Source organism: Balaenoptera ricei, chromosome 17 (assembly GCF_028023285.1).
Source record: "Balaenoptera ricei isolate mBalRic1 chromosome 17, mBalRic1.hap2, whole genome shotgun sequence".
Lineage (NCBI taxonomy): Eukaryota > Metazoa > Chordata > Mammalia > Artiodactyla > Balaenopteridae > Balaenoptera > Balaenoptera ricei.
Window position 1 is genome coordinate 53,537,215 of NC_082655.1, and position 25,142 is coordinate 53,562,356.

Below are 25,142 nucleotides of genomic sequence, written 5' to 3' on the forward strand. Positions count from 1 at the left end.
ATGGGTTGTGGCGCCAGCCGCCCGCGCCGGCCCGGGTCGAGCGGGAGAGTCAAGGCCAAGGCCGCCCCGGAGTCTCGAAGGATGCAGGTGGCCCGCCTCCGCGCCAAGTTCGCCCGCCGGGTCCTCGCCAGGTAAAGCGCGGCGTGAACCGCAGGCGGAGGGGCTGGGCTGAGCAAGGTGAACCGCTGACCGAGGCGCCCTTAAAGTTCCCCTCAACTTGACCGGACCTTAGGCTTCTTTCTGATCAAAGGCCCCAGGCCTCCCTAAATCTTCTCTGCCCCTTTGAGATGTAAATCTTTTACAACCCAGGAATGTCTTTCTCAAAGACCTGGGCGCCAACCTTTTGAAATGTAATCAAAGAAAGATCGAGGCTCTATCTACCAGTCTCTGTGGGAGGGTAGGAATCTCACTTCCATGACACCCCTTCCTACCCTAATGCCCTTTAGTAATTTCCTATAAGCTCACTCCAGCCTTACAACTCTCTTGCCTTGTGTTTCAACAGTTGAGTTCAGTCTCTCCCATCGCAGTAGTTTTGACCTCTCTTGCAATAGTCTGGAATAAAGTCTTCCTTGCTGTTTTTAGCAAGTGTCCAGTGCAATTTCTCTTTGAAAGAGGGGAGGAGGGCAGAAGACAGGGAAAGTTCAAGACTGAAGAAGTAGAAGGAGCCACAGGGAGTAGAGGGAGAGAATCCCTGACCTCAGAGCCCTGGGAAGGAGGAAGGCCTCCCACCCGCACAGCGCCTGGCGGGGTGGAGTTGGGGGAGCTTGCCATAGATACACTGGGGCTGGGGTGAGTGAAGGATCTTCTGTTACATTCTAGAAAAGGAGATCATAATTAGTGGAATAGAAACAGGGCTTTGAATCAACCAGACCTGAGATCCATTCCTGTCTTTTCTATTGTGTGTCATTGGGAATGGTCCTTAGCCTTTTTCCTTGCTCAATTTCCGCCTCTGTAAAATGGGAATAATAATAATAGCTGCCTCATAAGAATGCTGTGAGGATGATTAAGTAATATATGTAAATGATGCTGCACAGTGCATGGTGCAGATCCTCATGTAGATACTATTATTGTCTTCATAAGATGACCATGTAAGAAATGAGCAAGGAAAGCTGGCCGGTTGGTTGGCCTGAGAAAGAATTTCCTCAGAGTGCTCCACGTTGGCCAAGTGGAGGAAGGACATCATGGAATCCCCTCCACTCTGTAGCGTTTGGTTGGACACAGTGGTAGGTGGCTTGACCGGATTCTCAGGGACACTTCTAGTCTTAGGATTATACACTCACCTCATCACACTGTTCTGACCATAGTCTATGCAGAGTGATTTCCTGGCATCCTTGGGAAATTCTGGTACAAGGATGACTTGAGGATTAGTCTAGTATCTGCTAAGCTTAGAGAAGAACAAAATTGGCTGATGCAACTGAACTTGAATCAGAGGGGATATGGGGTCTTGTCAAGACTGAATTGATTGGGTGGCATCTCTGGTCATCTGTGGCCAGGGGGTCTGGTCTAGTCTTTATCCACCCTCATAACCTCCACCTCCGGGTTAGTCCCAGGCCCTTAGATTATGACACAGTCATAGAAGTAGAGGATCTCAATATTGGAAAGCTTTAGAGACTAACTAAAGGCTCTTCTTTAACCAATGAGGAATTGAGCCCTAAAAGATTAGGTGACTTATCCAAGTTGGTGACAGAAATGGGTCTAGAACACAGTTGTCTTTCCTCTCCATTGTGAGCCCAAATGATAGATGATAGAATTTAAGTCTGTCTATATTCACTTTCTTCTTGGGAGTTCATTACAATTGCTTCTGTCTAACCGGTTGCAATATTATTATTGTTTCCATGTTTCATTTTTTAAATCATGTTCAGTTTGTGGCAGCTGAGGTCAAAGTAATAATTTTGTTTCTTATAATCTCTGGGATGATGTAAAATTGCATGACCTACAAACCTGACTTTGAGGCTGCTTTGTGAGAGGGTGGGAGTGGAGAGTGGAAGTGGAGGAGGTGGATTGGCCTTGTAGATGCATCCTCCCATGCCTGATTCCATTCTTAATGTTTTCAAAATAAGGCCATAATTTGGAAATAATATTCATTCAGTGAATGATTCTGTCATTCAACATTTATTGCTGTCCCCTCTGTGCCAGGCACTACACAAGATATAGCCACCCAAGTCACAAAAATAGTCACCATCGTCATAAAAATTGTCACCATCCTCATAAAAATAGTCACCATCTATGGCCATCAAGGGCTCGCAAGCAAGGCCACAGCTTCAGGCTTTTCTTGTGGGACATTTGTTATCTGAAAGCATTTACTTGCACTACTCTAAATTTTGGCTAAAAGCTTACTGTTTCTTCCAATGCCAAATTACTGGCATTTTTTCAAACATTTGGTTTATGAAGGCCCGTAACAATGTTGAATAACACTCCTTTTATTTGAGTGAGAGTGTAGTTCCTCAGAAATGGTAATTCGTCTGATAGCTGATGATTAATCCCATGAGCAAATGAATTTTCCTGCAGTTTTGAGGGCATAGTGATAAATTAGTATTTGCAAAGTGCTTTCATCCACATTAGAGGTAATGTGTTGGTCTGCAAAGCAACAGAATTTGAAATGCCTGTGATTATCTTCAAAATCACACTGGGAGTGCATGTGAATGAAAAAAGCAGAGTTGGAAAGAGAAGAGGGGACAGAATCCATTTAAGATTACTAAATTGCTATCTATTTTGATAAGGTAATTGGCCAGAAAATTAAATGCACCGTATAGAACAAAGCTATTTTCTGTAAGCTGGTACAGCCAAATGCCATTTGTATTCAGTAAGCACAGGAATATAAGGAATAAGTAAGTAGACAAATGAAAAAAAAAATACAGGAAGAATAAATTCAGCAAAAAGAAGTAAGGCTGTTGTACAGATTGATATTTGCATTTGAATCTTTGGTATTCAGTATGTGACTTAAAGAATTACCTTCTCCCTGTGTCCTCCTTGAGTACATTCCATTCGCTGGCATTCTTACCTGGGAGAAGTTTTAGTAAAGTGGGAAAAGCACCAAATTATGATGCAAGTAAGGAGACCTGGGTTCTAATCTTCACTCCACAAATTAAACAACCAATCAGCTAACCTGATCTTCAAATGTCTTCATTTGTAAAATGAGGGGTTGGATTAAATCATTCTCTAATATTCCTTCCAGCTTAAAATCATGATTCTAAGTCAAGCACTTTCTCAACATTTCTTAAATAAAGATAGAAGGTTAAATTTTGATAGGATTCTTAAATTTACATAGACATTAACACAGGTAACTAAAGTTTAAGATCCCTAGCCTTTGAAATCCTAGCTGACTTCCTGGTCTTTCTGAGAGATGATTACTTTACACATTACTCACATACATCCCAGGTTAAAATTTTGTTGGCTGTGTAAAATTGCAAGTGCAGTAGCATCAGGTAGGGGGAACTATGAGAGCTGTTGGCTACCAGGTGGTCCTGACACCACCGCCACCCGTCTTCTGAAAGCTGCCCTTATAATAGTGCAACCATGCTGACTTTCACAATGGTACATCTACTGAGGAGCGATTTAGGGCGATACCTTGGGTGAGATGTGAGTTATGCCTGGGACTGAGAGCTCACAGTCTAGTAACCTGAGGAAGCCTACTCTTTGTACCCTGTCTCCTGATATGGTTTCCTCCATCTTTGGAGAAGTTATAAATAAGACTAAGCTTATTTTTTATTCTCTCCCCCTGGTTTGGTGGTTGCTGTTGCAGAATGATAAAAACAAGAGTTGGAGGGAGGAAAGAAAATGGTAGATGGAGGTCCCAAAATTCTTCAAGAAAATTTTGGAGAAATGCATTTGAAGGAATTGGATTTAAATCCCATCTATTGCAACTATCAATACAATCTGTATGGCCTTGGGAAATCACTTAACTTTTTAATATCACCCAGCAGGAATTTTATAGGATAGGATTTAAAAAAAATAAAATTCCTGGAGCATAATAAATGTGCAATAAATGGTAGCTATTGTTATTAAGATTATTTGTCTTTCTACCAACTAATTACTTTTATATCACTTGCCTCCATTTCAAAAGAGGATTTGGGGTGACTTTCAAAAATAATGAACACAGTTACGCAAGGAAATTGGATAGGGGGAATATAAAGCTAGAAAAGATGATATAAAGCATCTAATTAAATAATTTTGAAAATCATCACTTCAGAGGGTAACAGATTTATTTGGGTTTTCTTCCAACAGATATGATATCAAGGCTCTTATCGGGACAGGCAGTTTCAGCAAGTTTGTCAGAGTGGAGCAGAAGACCACCAAGAAACCTTTTGCAATAAAAGTGATGGAAACCAGAATGAGAGAAGGCAGAGAGGCGTGTGAGTCTGAGTTCTCCGTCCTTCTGTGGGTTAGCTATCATTACATCGTCAGCTCCTGGAGATCTTTGAGGCCGAAGATCAAGTTTACATGGTGATGGAGTTGGCTACAGGAGGGGAATTCTTTGATGGACTCATCTCTCAGGGATACTTTACAGAGCAGGACGCTGTCAGAATCCTCCACACAGTTGCTGATGGCATGAGGTGTTTGCAACTCATTGAAAATAACTCACAGGCACCTAAAGCCCGAAAATCTCTTATGTTATCACCCAGGTGCAGAGTCAAAATTTTTTATCACAGATTTTGGTTTGGCACACTCTGGGAACAAAAGAGGTGACTGGACAGGGAGGATGCTCTGTGGGACCCCAGAGTAAATAGCCTCCGAGATTTTGCTAAGGAAACCTTACACCAGTGCAGTTGACATGTGGGCTTTTAAGGCCTAATCACATATGTTTTACTTAGCGGATTCCTGCCTTTTGATGGTGAAAGCCATATGAGACTTTACAGGAAGATTCTGAAAGGCAAATATAATTATACAGGAGATGTAAGCTCTCACTTTCTTTCTATTGACTTGGTCTTGAATAGAGTTTCTCAACCTTAGCGCTACTGCCATTTAGGGCGGGATGACTCTTTACTGGGGGTGGGGTGGGAAGAGGTCATGGGGTGGGACTGTCCTGTGCATTGTAGGATGTTTAGCAGCATCCCTGGCCTCTACCAACTAGGTACCAGTAGGTATACTACTAGCAGATACTGGTAGATACTGATTTCTAGTAGCTACACTAGATACACACCTTCCCCCAGTTGTGACAATCAAAATTGTCTCCAGACACTGTTTTTTTTTAAAGAATTATTTTTATTTATTTTTTTGGCTGCGTTGGGTCTTTGTTGCTGCGCACGGGCTTTTCTCTGGTTGCAGCGAGCAGGGGCTACTTTTCGTTGTGGTGCACGGGCTTCTCATTGCAGTGGCTTCTCCTGTTGCAGAGCACGGGCTCTAGGCACGCGGGCTTCAGTAGTTGTGGCACGTGGGCTCAGTAGTTGTGGCTCACAGGCTCTAGAGCACAGGGTCAGTAGTTGTGGCGCACAGGCTTAGTTGCTGGGATCTTCCTGCACCAGGGCTCGAACCCGTGTCCCCTGCATTGGCAGGCGGATTCTTCACCACTGCGCCACCAGGGAAGCCTGTCTCCAGACATTGTTAAATGTCCCCAAGGGGGCAAAATCACCCCTGGCTGAGAGCCACTGGTCTCAAGGTAGCAAGAGTCCCGATTACTGAGTTGTCTGTGGTTAGCACATGACATTGACAATCAAGTAGATGAGTGAGTTTTCTGTTGTTTCTTTAATCATCATGCAGAGCCTGAGCCAGCTGAGTAGATTAATGTGTACTCAGAGGCTCAGCATGCTGCTTGGGTGTTTGATGAGAGATTTTCTGCCTTGATTCTAGATGATCCACACCCTTTTTGAGATGTAGTGTTTCCTCAGTGAAATATTTAACTTCACAGTTTGTGTAAAATATTTATCCATTGTTTAAACTTGGAACTCCCAGTGTTTATGAATGTGTTAACTTTTTTGTTTTGTTTAAGGAAGGAAAGTAACCAATACTTCTCTGTGGGAAGCCTGACAAAATAGGAAATTCACTTCATGTTGAGGAAATTTATTTTATGTTTAACTATAAAAGGGCTTTTTTCCCCTCGTGAAGAAAAGTATGGATAGTTTGATTTTACCTACTTAAAGTGTAACATCTATATGTATAACATCTAAAGCAAAATTGAAAGCTAAATAACAAATTGAAAAATAATATTGTCTATACTCTGACAGATTTAATACCTTATAGTACATGTACATATTTTAAAAAAAAACTGATACAAATTGACAATTGAGAACTGAGACTTACATAGGGAGATAGATAGGAAAGGATGGGAAGAATTCACAGACAATGTAAACCACTGATTATTAAAAGCTTGAAAAAAATGTCTAGCTTCACTAATGACCAAAGAAATGCAAATGAAGACAACAATATCTTTTCTTTGTCTTTCAAACTGATAAAGATTAAAAAAAAAACCACTCAACTTAATTCTACTCATTGCTGCTAAGAGTACTAAGAGACTAACCCTGTTATTCACTACTGGTAGAGGATGAATTGTAGATTTCTTGGAAAGTAGTTTGAAAAGATACATCTAGAACTTTTAAAAGTTTATGTATTTTGATCTACTAATTCCACTTTTAAGAATCTAAGGAAATAATCTCAGATGCAGCAAAGATTTCAGTGTCAAGAGGCTCATCTGGGCTATACTACAAAAGTGGACAATTGAAAAGAACGCTAAGAGAATGTTTGAATAAATTATTGAACATTCATACGATAGTCCCTAAATTATTCATGTTTAAAAATTATAAGGGTAATGGAAAATATTTCCGATATACTGCCAAGTAAAAAAACAAAACAAAACAGAATACACATTGTGTATACGGTATTAACACAAATCATGTGGGAAAATGTATGCAGAGGGAAAAGTCTTTGAGGAAATACAGTGTAATGCAGTATAATGTTAACAGAGCTTATCTCCCGGTTTACGGATTATGTACCATTTTGGTTTTCCTCTTTATAGTTTGAGTATATCTGTATTTCTGTTTTGGTTTTGTTTACAAAGAACATATATTTCTGTTTTGGTTATCTATTGCTGAATAACAAACCTTCCCTAAACCTAACGCCTTAAAATAACAACCATTTTATCATGACTCATAATTCTGTGGGTTGACAGGGCTCAGTTTGGTGACATTTCTGCTCCACATGATGTTGCAGCCATCTGGTCTTGACTGGGATGGAATAGCCTTGATGACCCCTCAAATGGCTGACCTCTTGGTGGGATGGCTGGAAAGCTGGATTAACTAGGTCACTGGGACCACTCGGCCTTTTTCTCTCTCCTCTCTCTGTGCATCTCAGGCCCCTTTTCTCTCCATGGGGTTTCTCCACGTGGTCTCTTCAGCAGGGCAGTCAGACGTTTTACATGGCGGGTTAGGCTTTCCAAAAGGCAGTATTCCAAGAGGGAGACAAGAAGTCGCCAGTCCTCTTCAAGGCTGGGCTTGGAAATGGCACAGCATCCCTTTTGCCTCATTCTATTGGCAACTGTGAGTGCTAGGCCAACCCAGATTCCATGTGCAAGGAGACCACATAAAGTGTGGCTCCAGGGGGCCTGGTCCATTGGGGCCACATTTGGACTAGATATCACAATGTCTTTTTTAATGTGCAAAAATAATAAACAATTATTCTATTAAGAGGTCCTTTTGTCAGGTTTAATTCAGAGGATTTCTAACGTCAGGTTCCTCAGAAGGCAGCCCTGAAAAGAGGGTTCGTGTACAAGTAATTTATTAAGGATAGACTCCCATGGACACAGGTGAGGGAGTGAGGGAACCAGGATGGGTAGGGGAGGAGGCCAAGGCCATGGAGGTGAGCCTCATCCCACAGCATTGTTCCAGCCTGAGGGAGGTGAGCTGGGTCTTCACGCCCACCCCTCTCTGCTGACCCGTGGGGTGGTGATACGAATGCTGTGGCAAATACTCACTGCTCTCTGGGATCAAGGCAGAGTGACCCCCGAAGCCCAAGGGTGATGATGAAAAAGATCGAGGTGCTGCGTTTCAGAAGCAAAACACTCCAAAAGAGAAGAGTATACGCACATACCGGAAAGAGGGGCTCAGCGGCAGGATGGAGCACTGATATCTCCATGATGTCATGCTCTGTTTCTTGAGGAAATGCCTGTCTGTAGCCCCAGAGTACTGAAAGCAATACCACAGAACAGAAGTGCAACTGCCTTTAATAACTTATTGGATTTATATCCCCTTGGCCTTCTTCCCCATGCTTGTCAGCTACACATGTCTACATATTAACATTTTCTTTTAATATTACCAAGTGTCTTAGTCATCTTGAGCTGCCATAACAAAATAGTACAGACTGGGTGGCTTAAACAACAGAAATTTGTTTCTCACAGGTCCAGAGTCTAGGAAGTCCATGATCGAGATGACAGCAAGGTAGGTTTCATTCTGAGGCCTCTTCTCTTGGCTCACAGGCAGCTGCCATCTCACTGTGTGCTCATTTGACCTCTTCTTTGTGTACATGCAGAGAAAGAGAGAATGAACTCTCTGGTGTTTTCTTCTTATGAGGACACTAATCCTATCAGATCAGGGCCCCACCATAATGACCTCATTTAACCATAATTACTTCCTTAGAAATTTCATCTCCAAATACAGCCACACTAGGGGTTAGGGCTTCTATATATGAATTTTGGAGGAACACAAACATTCATTCCATAACACCAAGGAAACATATGTCGATAGACTCAGATAAGGGTATCATCATGTTTTCTCTGTCATAATATTGTTGTCTATACCTATCAAAAAATCTAGTAATTTCTAAATACACCAATTTTATTTAAAAACCGGGTGACCATCAAGTCTGGAAGCATAGGTGTGATAGACAGAATAATGCCCCCCCCCCGCCCCCCCCAAAGATGTCCACATCTTAATACCCAGAATCTGTGGCTATATTACTTTACAGGTCAAAAGGAAATTTGCAGACGTGATTAAATTAAGGGTTTTGAGATGAGGAGATTATCTTGGATTATCTGGGTGGGCCCAGTGTGATCACAAGCGTCTTTATATGTAACAGGGAGGAAGAAGGGTCAAAGTTAGAGGACATGTGAAGACAGAAAGATAGGTTGGATTAATGTGTTTTGAGGATGGAGGAAGGGGTCACAATGAGCCAAGAAATGTGGGTCGTCTCTAGAAGCAGGAAAAGGCAGGGAACAGATTCTCCCCTAGAATCTCTGAAAGGAACATGGCTTTGCTGACACCTTGCTTTTAGTCCGTCTCTAAGAGGAACACGGCTCTGCTGACACATTGATTTTAGTCCCTAAGACCCATCTCAGACTTTTGACCTGCAAAACTGTAAGATGATAGATTTGCATTGTCTTTTTAAAAAGTTCTGTTGTCTATAACTGAAATTCCAGGTGTGACACATTGTGTGAATCACTTCTTTTCTCTAGAAGTCAGATGGAAGAGTGAAATAAATAGGATCAGAACATCCAGAGATCTCTTATGGTGAAGAAGAGAGACATGTTTAATATAAATAGCTGATATTTTACTAGACACCTGGCAGATCTGTACTCTAGTCTCACCCATGTCTAGGCAAAAAATTAGCTATAATGTTAATGTTTAATTTTTCTTGATTTTGGTGTGAAATACATTCCTTTTCATGAAGCTTTTATGACCATTCCACTGTTGTTCTTTCCTTTTCTGAATACTGTTTAGGATTACCATAAATTTCTTTTGTTTTGACATTTAATCTATGTGTCATCTTTCTAAGATATTGTAGGCTCCTTGAAGGCTGGGATTCTGTCATATTTTTCAACCCGTCTCCAATATGATATCACAAAGAGGTAAGCATAGACAACGCATTTCTTAAAACTAAATTGCTTTTAAAAATTGAGATTCTGATTTATACCTACATGAGTAAATGGATCTCAACCATCACTGCATTGAGCATAGAATACAAATTTTAATTTATGGTATGGTAGACTATTAGACAACTCATATTTTTAGTTGCTGAATTTAGTAGATTCATTCTGGAATATTCGGGTGGTTTAAAGGCTACATTTATTTTACTGGGTTTTGCAGGATAGAGGTGGGGGTTCCCCATTCCAGGTGTTCCCGGCAATGCCTGAGGAGCAACCAGGGTAGCAAGACACAGCACATGGTGGAAAAGAGGTGGAAGAGAGCAAAGAGTTCCTCCCCACTGTGTGAGGGAGACCTTTGCTTATCTACTTGGTCACCAATGCCATCACGATGACTTTCAGCATGGTGGCAGGGCTCGTGCTGGAGTCTCATCCGTAATTCTCCTGGAGACCGTTTGACGCATGCTTGTGTGTCTCCACCCCTTCCTTCTTCCTGGTTAGGCCTTCTTCATGTCAGGAATCAAGCTCAGCTTGGGGAATACCCACATGAAAAATGCTTAGTGTCCCTGCTCTTAGGGATCTAGTGCTCTTGTCTGACAGTCCACGTATTACTATGTATCTCTTCAAATATGAAGGCTGTGATACACATAGGAAAAAAGGCTCAAAGTCCATGGAGCAAGGGAAGAGAGCCTCTCACTGTGTAGGAAAGCTGGGTCAGATTTTCTGGAGAAGGGGACATTTGTGCTGTGACTTGGTGGAAGAGTAGGAGTTTCTGAATGGGAGATGAGCACATTCTAAGTAGACAGAACAACATATGCAAAAGCACAGGAAACGGAATAAGTTGACTAGTAAAAAATAAGACTTTTAGAGCATTTGTGTGCATGTGAATACATATCTATATGAGTCTTTTGTAAAGTAGTGTAGTGTAAATGTTAAGAGCGCAGTCTGGAGCGATACTGGCTGCCCTTCACTCCCAGCTCTGCCATTTACTAACTGTGTAACTCTGGGCTTGCTTCTTAATTTCTCTATATCTCAGTTTCTTCATTTGTAAAACAGAAATAATGCTAGTGTCTGCCTAACAGGGTTGTTGTGAAGATCAAATGAGCTAATAGATGTAAAGTGCTTAGAATAGATTTATATGTTAGTACATATGTAGTCAGTGCTATATATGTGTTGGCTATTTCTGTTATTATTACTATTAATATGGGAAATATTGGGACTGAAAGTTTGAATTTTGCTTAAGCAATATATATATATGTACATATATATATATATAGAGAGAGAGAGAGAGAGAAAGATAGAGAGAGAATATATAATTATCAAGTGTACCTGTCTCACCTTTTAAATGGAATAGTGAGAAACGTGTGGTGTTAGCTTTTTAATATTCATGATAAATCAATTACACATTCTTGCCAATGAGTTGAGAATCACATATTTTGCCTAATTATCTCCACTATATAGCAGTAATCTTTTTTTGGTGTGAAGTAAATTGATAATAAAGTGAGTCATAACCATATTAGCTAGCTGACAAGGATAAACACTGGTATTAAAAAGATATATATATATATTTTTTTTTAAATAAAATTATTTTATTTATTTATTTGTTTTTGGCTGCGTTGGATCTTCGTTGCTGTGCGCGGGCTTTCTCTAGTTGTGGCGAGTGGGGGCTACTCTTCATTGTGGTGTGCGGGCTTCTCATTGCCGTGGCTTCTCTTGTTGCGGAGTACGGGTTCCAGGCACACGGCCTTCAGTAGTTGTGGCTCGCAGGCTCTAGAGCACAGGCTCAGTAGTTGTGGTGCATGGACTTAGCTACTCCGCGGCAAGTGGGATCTTCCCGGACCAGGGCTCGAGCCTGTGTTTCCTGAATTGGCAGGCAGATTCTTAACCACTGCACCACCAGGGAAGCCCTAAAAAGATATTTTAAAAATAACCCACATGGACATTAATAGAAAGTGGTACCCATCTGCTTAGATTCACCTATGATTGCTGTACTGTTAGGAAAAAATTTACTGATATGTTCCCTTGGAAGGAACAGATCTGATGAATTATGCTCACCAGCCATGACCCCAGTTTCTTTCTATCTCCTTATCTCCACTAGTTTCTCACATTTTTTCTTTACTGTATTTCTTCTCTACTCAGGTTATTAAGTAGGAAAAAAAGGAGAGGAGAGCAGAAGATTTGGTCCTTTAACTCACGTTCATTCTCTTTCCATCCTGACTAGAATGCCAATAATGAACATTACACTGTATCTCAGGCCATAATTCTTGCAATTTGGTTCCCATTCCTGTGTCTTAGTTCCTAAGTACTTCTGCTCACAAAAAAAGTGGTGCTCAATATTTTTTTAATGATATTTTTACTTTAAAAGTTGTTTTACAGAAAATAATTTAAAGACTATAAATCTTTCAAATTGGACTTCATTTTCTGCTTGTCACGTTCTTCACCTCTTCTCTGACTTACCTTAAATTGAATGTATGGATATCTTCCTTTAAACTCAATCACAAAGAGTGAGTGTTTGTAAGAATTGAAACAGAGAGGAGCTTCAAGATGGCGGAAGAGTAAGACGCGGAGATCACCTTCCTCCCCACAAATACATCAGAAATACATCTACATGTGGAACAACTCCTACAGAACACCCACTGAACGCTGGCAGAAGACCTCAGACCTCCCAAAAGGCAAGAAACTCCCCACGTACCTGGGTAGGGTAAAAGAAAAAAGAAAAAAAGAGACAAAGAATAGGGACGGGACCTGCACCAGTGGGAGGGAGCTGTGAAGGAGGAAAGGTTTCCACACACTAGGAAGCCCCTTCGCAGGCGGAGATTGCGGGTGGCGGAGTGGGGAAGCTTCGAAGCCACGGAGGACAGCACAGCCACAGGGGTGCGGAGGGCAAAGCGGAGAGATTCCAGCACGAAGGATAGGTGCCGGCCGGTACTCACCAGCCCAGGAGGCTTGTCTGCTCACCCGATGGGGCGGGCGGGGGCTGGGAGCTGAGGCTCAGGCTTCGGTCGGATCCCAGGGAGAGGACTGGAGTTGGCTGCATGAACACAGCCTGAAGGGGGCTAGTGCGCCACAGCTAGCTGGGAGGGAGTCTGGGAAAAAGTCTGGAGCTGCCAAAGAGACAAGAGACTTTTTCTTGACTCTTTGTTTCCTGGTGCGCGAGGAGAGGGGATTAAGAGCGCTGCTTAAAGGAGCTCCAGAGACGGGCGGGCCGCGGCTATCAGCGGGACCAAAGAGATGGGCATGAGACGCTAAGGCTGCTGCTGCAGCCACCAAGAAGCCTGTGAGCAAGCACAGGTCACTATCCATACCTCTTCTCCCTGGAGCCGGTGCAGCCCGCCACTGCCAGGCTCCCGTGATCCAGGGACAACTTCCCCGAGAGAACGTGAGGCGCGCCTCAGGCTGATGCAACGTCATGCCAGCCTCTGCCGCTGCAGGCTCACCCCGTACTCCATACCCCTCCCTCTCCCCGGCCTGAGCGAGCCAGAGCCCCCGAATCAGCTGCTCCTTTAACCCCGTCCTGTCTGAGTGAAGAACAGACACCCTCAGGCGACCTACACGCAGAGGCGGGTCCAAATCCAAAGCTGAAACCCCAGAGCTATGCGAACAAAGAAGAGAAAGGGAAATTTCTACCAGCAGCCTCAGGAGCAGCGTATTAAATCTCCACTATCAACTTGATGTACCCTGCATCTGTGGAACACCTGAACAGACAATGAATCATCCCAAATTGAGGAAGTGGACTTTGGGAGCAACGATATATATATATTTTTTCCTTTTTCTCTTTTTGTGTGTATATGTATGCTTCTGTGTGTGATTTTTTCTGTATAGCTTTGCTTTTACCATTTGTCCTAGGGTTCTGTCTGTCCATTTTTTTTTTTGTACTTAAAAAAATCTTTTTCTCCTTAATAATTATTTTTTATTTTAATAACTTTATTTTATTTTATTTTATTTTATCTTCTTTCTTTTTTTTCTCCCTTTTATTCTAAACTGTGTGGAAGACAGGCTCTTGGTGCTCCAGCCAGGTGTCAGGGCTGTGCCTCTGAGGTGGGAGAGCCAAGTTCAGGACACTGGTCCACAAGAGACCTCCAAGCTCATGTAATATCAAATGGTGAAAATCTCCCAGAGATCTCAATCTCAACGCCAAGACCCAGCTCCACTCAGTGACCAGCAAGCTACAGTGCAGGGCACCCTATGCCAAAAAACTGGCAAGACAGGAACACAACCCCATCCATTAGCACAGAGGCTGCCTAAAATCATAATAAGGACACAGACACCCCAAAACACACCACCAGACGTAGACCTGCCCACCAGAAAGACAAGATCCAGCCTCACCCACCAGAACACAGGCACTAGTCCCCTCCACCAGGAAGCCTACACAACCCACTGAACCAACCTTAGCCACTGGGGACAGACACCAAAAACAACGGAAACTACAAACCTGCAGCCAGTGAAAAGGAGACCCCAAACACAGTAAGTTAAGCCAAATGACAAGACAGAGAAACACACAGCAGATGAAGGAACAAGACAAAAACCCACCAGGCCTAACAAATGAAGAGGAAATAGGCAGTCTACCTGAAAAAGAATTCAGAATAATGATAGTAAAGATGATCCAAAATCTTGGAGATAGAATGGAAAAAATACAAGAAACGTTTAACAAACTCGTTTAAAGAGCAAACAAACAGAGATGAACAACACAATAAATGAAATAAAAAATTCTCTAGAAGGGATCAATAGCAGAATAACTGAGGCAGAAGAACGGATAAGTGACCTGGAACATAAAATAGTGGAAATAACTACTGCAGAGCAGAATAAAAGAAAAAGAATGAAAAGAATTGAGGACAGTCTCAGAGACCTCTGGGACAACACTAAATTCACCAACATTTGAATTATAGGGGTCCCAGAAGAAAAAGAGAAAAAGAAAGGGACTGAGAAAATATTTGAAGAGATTACAGTTGAAAACTTCACTAATATCGGAAAGGAAAAAGTTAATCAAGCCCAAGAAGCACAGAGAGTCCCATACAGGATAAATCCAAGGTGAAACACGCCAAGACACATATTAATTAAACTATCAAAAATTAAATACAAAGAGCAAATATTAAAAGCAGCAAGGGAAAAACAACAAGTAACACATAACAGAATCCCCATAAGGTTAACAGCTGATCTTTCAGCAGAAACTCTGCAGCCAGAAGGGAGTGGCAGGACATATTTAAAGTGATGAAAGAGAAAAACCTACAACCAAGATTACTCTATCCAACAAGGATCTCATTCAGATTTGACAGAGAAATTATAAGCTTTACAGACAAGCAAAAGCTAAGAGAATTCAGCACCACCAAACCAGCTTTGCAACAAATGCTAAAGGAATTTCTCCAGGCAGGAAACACAAGAGAAGGAAAGGACCTACAATAATAAACACCAAACAATTAAGAAAATGGTAATAGGAACATACATATCGATAATTACCTTAAATGTAAATGGATTAAATGCTCCAACCAAAAGACATAGACTGGCTGAATGGATACAAAAACAAGACGTGTATATATGCTGTCTACAAGAGACCCACTTCAGACCTAGAGACACATACAGACTGAAAGTGAGGGGATAGAAAAAGATATTCCATGCAAATGGAAATCACAAGACAGCTGGAGTAGCAATTCTCATATCAGACAAAATAGACTTTAAAATAAAGACTATTACAAGAGACAAAGAAGGACACTACATAAAGATGAAGGGATCAATCCAAGAAGAAGATATAACATTTGTAAATATTTATGCACCCAACGTAGGAGTACCTCAATACATAAGGCAAATACTAACAGCCATAAAAGGGGAAATCGGCAGTAACACAATCATAGTAGGGGACTTTAACACCCCACTTTCACCAATGGACAGATCATCCAAAATGAAAATAAATAAGGAAACACAAGCTTTAAATGATACATTAAACAAGATGGACTTAATTGATATTTATAGGACATTCCATCCAAAAACAACAAAATACACATTCTTCTCAAGTGCTCGTGGAACATTCTCCAAGATAGATCATATCTTGGATAACAGATCAAGACTTGGTAAATTTAAGAAAATTGAAATCGTATCAAGTATCTTTTCCGACCACAACACTATGAGACTAGATATCAATTACATGAAAAAATCTGTAAGAGATACAAACACATGTAAACTAAATGACACACTACTTAATAACCAAGAGATCACTGAAGAAATCCAAGAGGAAATCAAAGAATACCTAGACACAAATGACAATGAAAACACAATGACCCAAAACCTATGGGATGCAGCAAAAACAGTTCTAAGAGGGAAGTTTATAGCAATACAAACCTACCTTAAGAAACAAGAAACATCTCAAATAAAGAACCTAACCTTACACCTAAAGCAATTAGAGAAAGAAGAACAAAAAAACCCCAAAGTTAGCAGAAGGAAAGAAATCATAAAGATCAGAAGTAAATGAAAAAGAAATGAAGGAAACGATAGCAAAGATAAATAAAACTAAAAGCTGGTTCTTTGAGAAGATAAACAAAATTGATAAACCATTAGCCAGACTTATCAAGAAAAAAAGGGGGAAGACTCAAATCAAAAGAATTAGAAATGAAAAAGGAGAAGTAACAACTGACACTGCAGAAATACAAAGGATCATGAGATATTACTACAAGCAACAATATGCCAATAAAATGGACAACCTGGAAGAAATGGGCAGATTCTTAGAAATGCAGAACATTCCGAGACTGAATCAGGAAGAAATCGGAAATATGAACAGACCAACCACAAGCACTGAAATTGAAACTATGATTAAAAATCTTCCAACAAACAAAAGCCCAGGACCAGATGGCTTCACAGGCGAATTCTATCAAACATTTAGAGAAGAGCTAACACCTATCCTTCTCAAAATCTTCCAAAATATAGCAGAGGGAGGAAAACTTCCCAACTCATTCTACGAGGCCACCATCACCCTGATACCAAAACCAGACAAAGAGGTCACAAAGAAAGAAAACTACAGGCCAATATCACTGATGAACATAGATGCAAAAATCCTCAACAAAATACTAGCAAAGAGAATTCAACCACACATTAAAAGGATCATACACTATGATCAAGTGGGGTTTTTCCCAGGAATGCAAGCGTTCTTCAATACACACAAATCAATCAACGTGATACACCATATTAACAAACTGAAGGAGAAAACTGTATGATCATCTCAAGAGGGACAGAGAAATCTTTCGACAAAATTCAACACCCATTTATGATAAATACCCTCCAGAAAGTAGGTGTTCAGGGAAATGTCCTCAACATAATAAAGGCCATATATGACAAACCCACAGCCAACATTGTTCTCAATGGTGAAAAATTGAAAGCATTTCCACTAAGATCAGGAACAAGACAAGGTTCCCCACTCTCATGACTATTATTCAACATAGTTTTGGAAGTTTTAGCCACAGCAATCAGAGAAGAAAAAGAAATAAAAGGAATCCAAATCGGAAAAGAAGAAGTAAAGCTGTCACTGTTTGCAGATGACATGATACTACCCATAGAGAATCCTAAAGATGCTACCAGAAAACTCCTAGAGCTAATCAATGAATTTGGTAAAGTAGCAGGATACAAAATTAATGCACAGAAACCTCTTGCATTCTTATACACTAATGATGAAAAATCTGGAAGTGAAATTAAGAAAACACTCCCATTTACCTTTGCAACAAAAAGAATAAAATATCTAGGAATAAACCTACCTAAGGAGACAAAAGACCTGTATGCAGAAAATTATAAGACACTAATGAAAGAAATTAAAGATGTTACAAATAGATGGAGAGATATACCATGTTCTTGGATTGGAAGAATCAACACTGTGAAAGTGACTCTACTACCCAAAGCAATCTACAGATTCAATGCAATCCCTGTCAAACTACCACTGACATTTTTCACAGAAGTAGAATAAGAAATTTCACCATTTGTATGGAAACACAAAAGACCCCGAATAGCCAAAGCAATCTTGAGAAAGAAAAACGGAGCTGGAGGAATCAGGCTCCCTGACTTCAGACTATACTAAAAAGCTACAGTAATCAAGACAGTATGGTACTGGCACAAAAACAGAAATATAGATCAATGGAACAGGATAGAAAGCCAGAGATAAACCCACATGCATATGGTCACCTTATCTTTGATAAAGTAGGCAGGAATATACAGTGGAGAAAAGACAGCCACTTCAATAAGTGGTGCTGGGAAAACTGGACAGGTACATGTAAAAGAATGAAATGAGAACACTCCCTAACACCATACACAAAAATAAACTCAAAATGGATTAAAGACCTAAATGTAAGGCTGGTCACCATCAACCTCTTAGAGGAAAACATAGGCAGAACACTCTATGACATAAATCACAGCAAGATCCTTTTAGACTCACCTCTTAGAGAAATGGAAATAAAAACAAAAATAAACAAATGGGACCTAATGAAACTTTAAAACTTTTGCACAGCAAAGGAAACCATAAACAAGATGAAAAGACAGCCCTCAGAATGGGAGAATATATTTGCAAATGAAGGGCTTCCCTGGTGGCGCAGTGGTTGAGAGTCTGCCTGCCAATGCAGAGGACACGGGTTTGGGCCCTGGTCTGGGAAGATCCCACATGCCGCGGAGCAACTGGGCCCGTGAGCCACAACTACTGAGCCTGCGCGTCTGGAGCCTGTGCTCCGCAACAAGAGAGGCCGCGATAGTGAGAGGCCCGCGCACTGCGATGAAGAGTGGCCCCCGCTTGCCACAACTAGAGAAAGCCCTCGCACAGAAACGAAGACCCAACGCAGCCAAAAATAAATAAATAAATAAATAAATAAATTAAAAAAAAAAAAAATTTGCAAATGAAGCAACTGACAAAGGATTAATATCCAAAACATACAAGCAACTCATGCAGCTCCATATCAGAAAAACAAACAACCCAATCCAAAAATGGGCAGAAGACCTAAATAGACATTTCTCCAAAGAAGATATACAGATTGCCAACAACACATGAAAGAATGCTCAACATCATTAATCATTAGAGAAATGCAAATCAAAACTACAATGAGATATCATCTCACACCTGTCAGAATGGCCATCATCAAAAAATCTACAAACAGTAAATGCTGGAGAGGGTGTGGAGAAGAGGGAACCCTCTTGCAATGTTGGTGGGAATGTAAATTGATACAGCCACTATGGAGAACAGTATGGAAGTTCCTTAAAAAACTGAAAATAGAACTACCATATGACCCAGCAATCTCACTTCTAGGCATATACCCTGAGAAAACCATAATTCAAAAAGAGTCGTGTACCAAAATGTTCATTGCAGCTCAATTTACAATAGCCAAGACATGGAAGCAACCTAAGTGTCCATTAACAGATGAATGGATAAAGAAGATGTGGCACATATACACAATGGAATATTACTCAGCCATAAAAAGAAACAAAATTGAGTTATTTGTAGTGAGGTGGATGGACCTAGAGTCTGTCATACAGAGTGAAGTAAGTCAGAAAGAGAAAAACAAATGCCATATGCTAACACATATATATGGAATCTAAGGAAAAAAAAAAAGGTCATGAAGAACCTAGGGGTAAGATGGGAATAAAGACACAGACCTACTAGAGAATGGACTTGAGGATATGGGGAGGGGGAAGGGTAAGCTGTGACAAAGTGAGAGAGTGGCCTGGACATATATACACTACCAAACGTAAAATAGATAGCTAGTCGGAAGCAGCCGCGTAGCACAGGAAGATCAGCTCTGTGCTTTGTGACCACCTAGAGGGGTGGGATAAGGAGGGTGCGAGGGAGGGAGATGCAAGAAGGAAGCGATATGGGAATAGATGTATATATATAACTGATTCATTTTGTTATAAAGCAGAAACTAACACACCATTGTAAAGCAATCATACTCCAATAAAGATGTTAAAAAAAAAAAAAAAGAATCGAAACAGTGGTGCATCTCACTTTGACTGTGTCGATGTTACCCTTGGCATAAGAGATAGTGATTAGAGTGGAAAATAGCTATTGGCTTCCTTGATTATGTTGCACTTCTTGACCTTGATCTTATCAATGGAATTCATGGAGTTGAGGAGAAAGAACTATTTGCATAAAGTTTTCATAAACTTAGAAATATATGGATTTAATATTATATTTATATTATTTATATTATGGTTTATGAGGCTTATAATATAGGAACTAGTTCTAAATGTATGTTATGTATGGAAGAATGGGTCAACCGATGATTTAGCATTCAAAGGTCAATTCAATTTTTTGTTATTTTTCTTATCTTTTTTTGAGGATAATCTCTGCCCAATCCTTTTAAAGTTTCAGCACTTTCTTTATGAGTGAAGAACTAAAACCATCCCTCCCCCCATGTCAAGGGCCTCAAAATTATCTTATTAACTTACAAAAATATATTCTTTATGAGCCTCATGTAGGATTAATTAGCTCTTTTCCATTTTTTATTAGATGTCACCTATAATAACTTGTGAATGTCTATTCACTTTTTCCAGGGTTTACAAATGTCCCAACAGATAGAGCATTGTGACATAATTAGTCAAATCTTGACTTTGAGCAGTTTCAGCTTTGGCAAATATGAGACGTAATTTGAAGTCTGCTTTGAATATTGGGAAGAACAAAACCTTAAATATCTATGACATAAAGATTATGTACAGAATCTCTTGCTTTTTGAAATGAGGAACAATGATTTTGCCCAGTCTACTGCTAACAAAGTTATGGAGAGTTGTCATTACTTTGGGGCACATTTACATAAAATTTAATTGCAAAGCTTAAGTGAAATCCTACTAAGGCCATAAGGCTAAAGTTCAAAGAAGGAAGGGAAATGCTAGTTGGAGGGTTATCACCAGTAGAAATTTTAATAAAAACTACAATTTTTGAGGGGATTAATATTACTTTGAGTGCTCCTAGTCCAAGGATTTGAATGATAGCTTAACCATCTACCTAGAAAAATAGATGTTTGTAGTTTTATGAAAACTTATGATTAAATCCAACAGTAATTAGACTTTACTTCTATAAGTTCTATATTTATCAAATTTCAACATTAATTACAATCCTTAAATTTTTTTCTTCCAGTTTTATTGAGATATCATTGACATACCACACTGTATAAGTTTAAGGTATACAGCATAACGATTTGACTTATATACATCATGAAATGATTGTCACAATAAATTTAGTGAACATTCATCATCTAATAGAGATACAAAACAAAAGAAAAAGAAAAAAAATATTTTTCCTTGTGATGAGAACTCTTAGGATTTACTCTCTTAACAACTTTCATATATAACATACAGCAGTGCTAATTATTAAATCTTGTTGTATATTACAACCCCAATACTAATTTATCTTGTAACTGGAAGTTTCTACCTTTTAACCACCTTCATTCAATTCCTCTTCCCCCTTCCCACCTGCCTCTGGTAGCCAAAAATCTGATCTCTTTTTCTATGAGTTTTGTTTGTTTTTGAAGTACAATTGTCCTACAACATTGTGTTAATTCCTAGTGCACAACATAGTGATTCAATATTTCTATACATTAAAAAATGATCACCATTACAATGTTTAAAATTTAAGACATTGCATCCAGAATTTTAGGGACTACATCTATATTGCATGTGCATGTACTTGTGGTGTCTAGCTTTTAATAATGATTTTTAATAATGATTCTCTGTGGGAATGCCTCAAAGGAACCAAGAAATATGAAAGCTTTGACTAGTCATATGAATATTATTCATTTTTTAAACTAGTTACATAGTCAGTTTTTGTATATTTGGTAACCTCCTGCTCAAGCTATTACATTGCCTTTATTAATCAGTGTTCATTAAAAGAAAATAATTAACATGGGAATCTGGAATGTAAGACTCTGTTGTCTCTTGCAGGGGGAGCTGGGAATCTCTATGGGGACTCCTGGGGCTCCTGGGGAGGAGATTGAAGGAGACTATAGGATACAAAGCTGTGGGCAACCACTAGGTAAGAGAATCCTGAACAAATAATTTAATTTGGGAGCTGATGCATAAAATTAGAGATGAAAGTAGGGCCTGGTTGTCAGAACGAGGAAGAAGGGCAGGAAAGGATGGGGTGGAGGACAGAGCCAGTGAATGTAATACTGCAGAGAAGACCAGGGAGCACCAGATGAAGGGCAAGCTGGAAGACTCTGCTGAACAATAAGCCAGCAAGAGCCTCACTGGGGCAGGATCCAGAGAGCCAGACTCTTTCAAAGGCCCTGCACTTGGGTCACATTAAGAGAAAAGTATTCATCAACAAATTGGAAAGCAATAAACTACTATCATTCCCTACTTCTCTGTTTAGAGGCAAAGGAGTCAAGACATCAATAGAATATTATACCATCCTTCTAAAATTCTTTAATTCCTCCAAAGCTAATAGTGCAATTGCTAGAATTGAATTTTACTTTTATACCTTTTTTTGTATTTGTTTTGTACAGTTTAGCTAGTTTCTATTAGAGAGGACAGAGAAATAGGCAGAGATGAACAAAGGAAGAGAGAAGAAAGTGGAAAAAGGCCCATATTGTCCACAAATATTACAATGTACTTGTAACTAATTGGATGAGCTTGGGATAAAAGAAAGTGCTGTCTTTCTTTTTACATGGTTCATTACCGCTTCACACAGAACAATTTTTTTTTTTTTTAAGGACACACATTTATCATGGTAATAATAAGTGGAATTAGTCTGAGAAGTTTTGGATAATTTGCATCTTCTGGTCCTCTAAATATTGTTAGTGAGGTGTCTATAGAAGTACTGAGGAGGAAGTTACATTGTGATTTAATAGTAACCACGACAAAAGCAACAACAATCTACCTAATATTTTATACTTTGAAAACCATTTTTCACATACTTTATTAATTTGGTCCTAATAGGAGATATGATGATCCCCATTTTTCTGATGAGGAAACCAAGACCTTGAGGTTTAGAGCTGAGTATGGCCAGTCAGCCTGTCTGGTCCAGACCCACTTACCTCAATCCCCAGCTCTTTCCACATTAAGACCAGTTAACTGGCTGGCTGACAGCAGTGTCTCCCTGAGACTGTGGAGAAAAGCCAAATGGGAATTTTCAAGTCAAAGAGTGGGAGTGGCCATACCTAAGAAGAGAAATGGTGAGGAAAGCCTCATTGGACATAACGTGGATGTGAAAGCTGCTGACAGAACTGAATGATGTCATCAGGTGACAGTTGGTCCAGAGTAGGAATTTGATTCAACCTGTGGTACCATAACCTGATTGTTTTGTGTCATATAACACTATTAGTTCAAAAATTTTGAGCATGCACACTCAGTTTTTATGCGTTTCTAGAATATATACATGTATGTATATTAATCTGTTTTATACTTCATAAAACATAGACAAAAATAAATTTTGGATTAAGAAGATAAAAATACAGTAGAAGTCCTAACATTTTTTTTCCTTGTACTTGTTGTCTTCTAATATGTAACATGAAATTGTCTTCTACATACTCTCTAGTTGTTCTTTGTGGCTCAGGGATTCTGTCATTTATAACCTGTGTTTGAATAATGAGCTTTGTCTGAAGAATTTTTTTCCAGGGCACTAGTTACCTTATTTTCTGCAACTGCATTTTCAATGTATATTCATTTGGTCATCTTAATGAGCCCTCCATAAATCTCATTGCACATATTTTATATTCTTTCCAGAAAGATTCAGTTGCTTGTCTTATAATGCTCCACTGGAGACATCTAATTTAACCTTCATTTAACTAGACATGAGCCCAGATAAATATGTCTGGATCCAGGGCCAAATAAATGTCTAGCCAGAATCAGAGGACATGCCATCATGAGTGTCAGCTACTGACATGCTTTATCTAGACTTGCAAGGTTTATGTTTTATTTTCCCTGTGTTTGGCAAGTGTGTTCATTTATTTCAGGAATTTTATTTTTGGGATAAACGTTTCTCGAATCTCATTTATCTAAATAAACTGAAGGAAAAAAGGAAGAATAATTCCTTTACTGATTTCTTTGATCCAGATTCCCAGAGTGCTAAGAGATTGGAGGCTGTGATGTTTATGTAAGGAGTTTGATTTTTCCTTCCACAAGGACAAAGCAATAGCTTGTAAGGATTCCCTTATTTTTCTTGAGATACACATATCAACCAGAAACTGCTGTTTGCAATATAGCAAATAATATATGGTCAGTTTTCTCAATCTCTCTCTTTTCTAGATAAGGAGGGATACAAAACCATAGTATTTTCCAGGTACGTGCTACATGTTGATAGGTAACACAGAAAACAAGTTTGAGGAAAAGCAACAGCCCTCTTGTCCCCATCCTCACAAAAGTCACTATGAACTTCTGTCATTGTACTTAAATTATGTGCAAAAGCTGTAGATTTTGCCAGAATACGTCCTCAAAACATCAAATAGCTGGTTGAACATGTCATATCTCTGCTACAGGCTGAATCCCACTTGTAGGCAACTGACTGGGAGTCATGTGGGCCCTGTGTGCTCAGAGGAAAGGCGCTGTGAGGGATTCTTCCCCGAAGTCCTCTTTTCTCTCCAGGCTGTGGAGATGTAGGCATCGTAAGTCCAGAGTAAGTTTTCAAAGGGAGAGAAAAGTTGATGATTTCCCAGTCCATTCCACTTTCCATTCTAACTCATTCTTGGAGTCACAGGGGCTCTCTGACTTGACCACAATGGGATAAATACTCACCTGATACTGGTGGAGTTCACCAACAACAGCTGCTTCGCCTTGTCCTGCTCACGTGAACAGGATGTGGAAACTTGCATCACTGCTGGCAGCACACTGGACAGATTTCTGGAAAAGAATTCTCATTCGTTGAACAGAGAGTTTGGAAGAGAATTTTTGTGTTTGTTTTTTTCTTTTGCTAAAGAGAGATTTTTTTTTGTCTTTTCAAAAGTGGAATTTTAGGTTCACTACATGTTTAATGACATAATCTCTGAATGGCTTATTTGAAGAAGTCATTTGGATTTAATAAGCATTGACCTTTATAATTAAGAACATGATTCTGTATGTGTGTGTTTTTATTTTATTTATTTTATTCTATTTTACTTATTTACTTTTCTTCTTAGCTTTGGCCAACTATTTCCCACTGGGCAAAGGACTTAACAAACTACTGATTTTGGAGGCTAGACATCAAGTGTCAGCTGGGCAGGCCCTGGACCATCCCTGGGTCATCATGACTGCAGGGTCTTCCATGAAGAATCTTTAGAGGGTCATTTCCCAGAACTTCATGCAGAGGGCATCTCCCCAACCACAGAGTCCCAGATCTGCACAATCTTCTAAGTGATGTTCTTATCATAAATCAAGGCATATGTGGAGCAAAAGAAACTTAAAGGCAGAAGAATCACCACTATCTGCACTTTAG

The 25,142-nt window shown here is 39.8% G+C and overlaps 1 protein-coding gene across 1 annotated transcript; it reads left to right on the forward strand.

Annotated features, from left to right (window-relative positions):
• Window positions 1-25,142, forward strand: PSKH2 (protein serine kinase H2). The gene is given in 7 exon segments (XM_059901725.1): window positions 1-131; window positions 4,225-4,397; window positions 4,400-4,560; window positions 4,562-4,783; window positions 4,786-4,893; window positions 24,847-24,877; window positions 24,880-25,142. Coding segments are annotated over 7 exon segments (1,089 nt in total).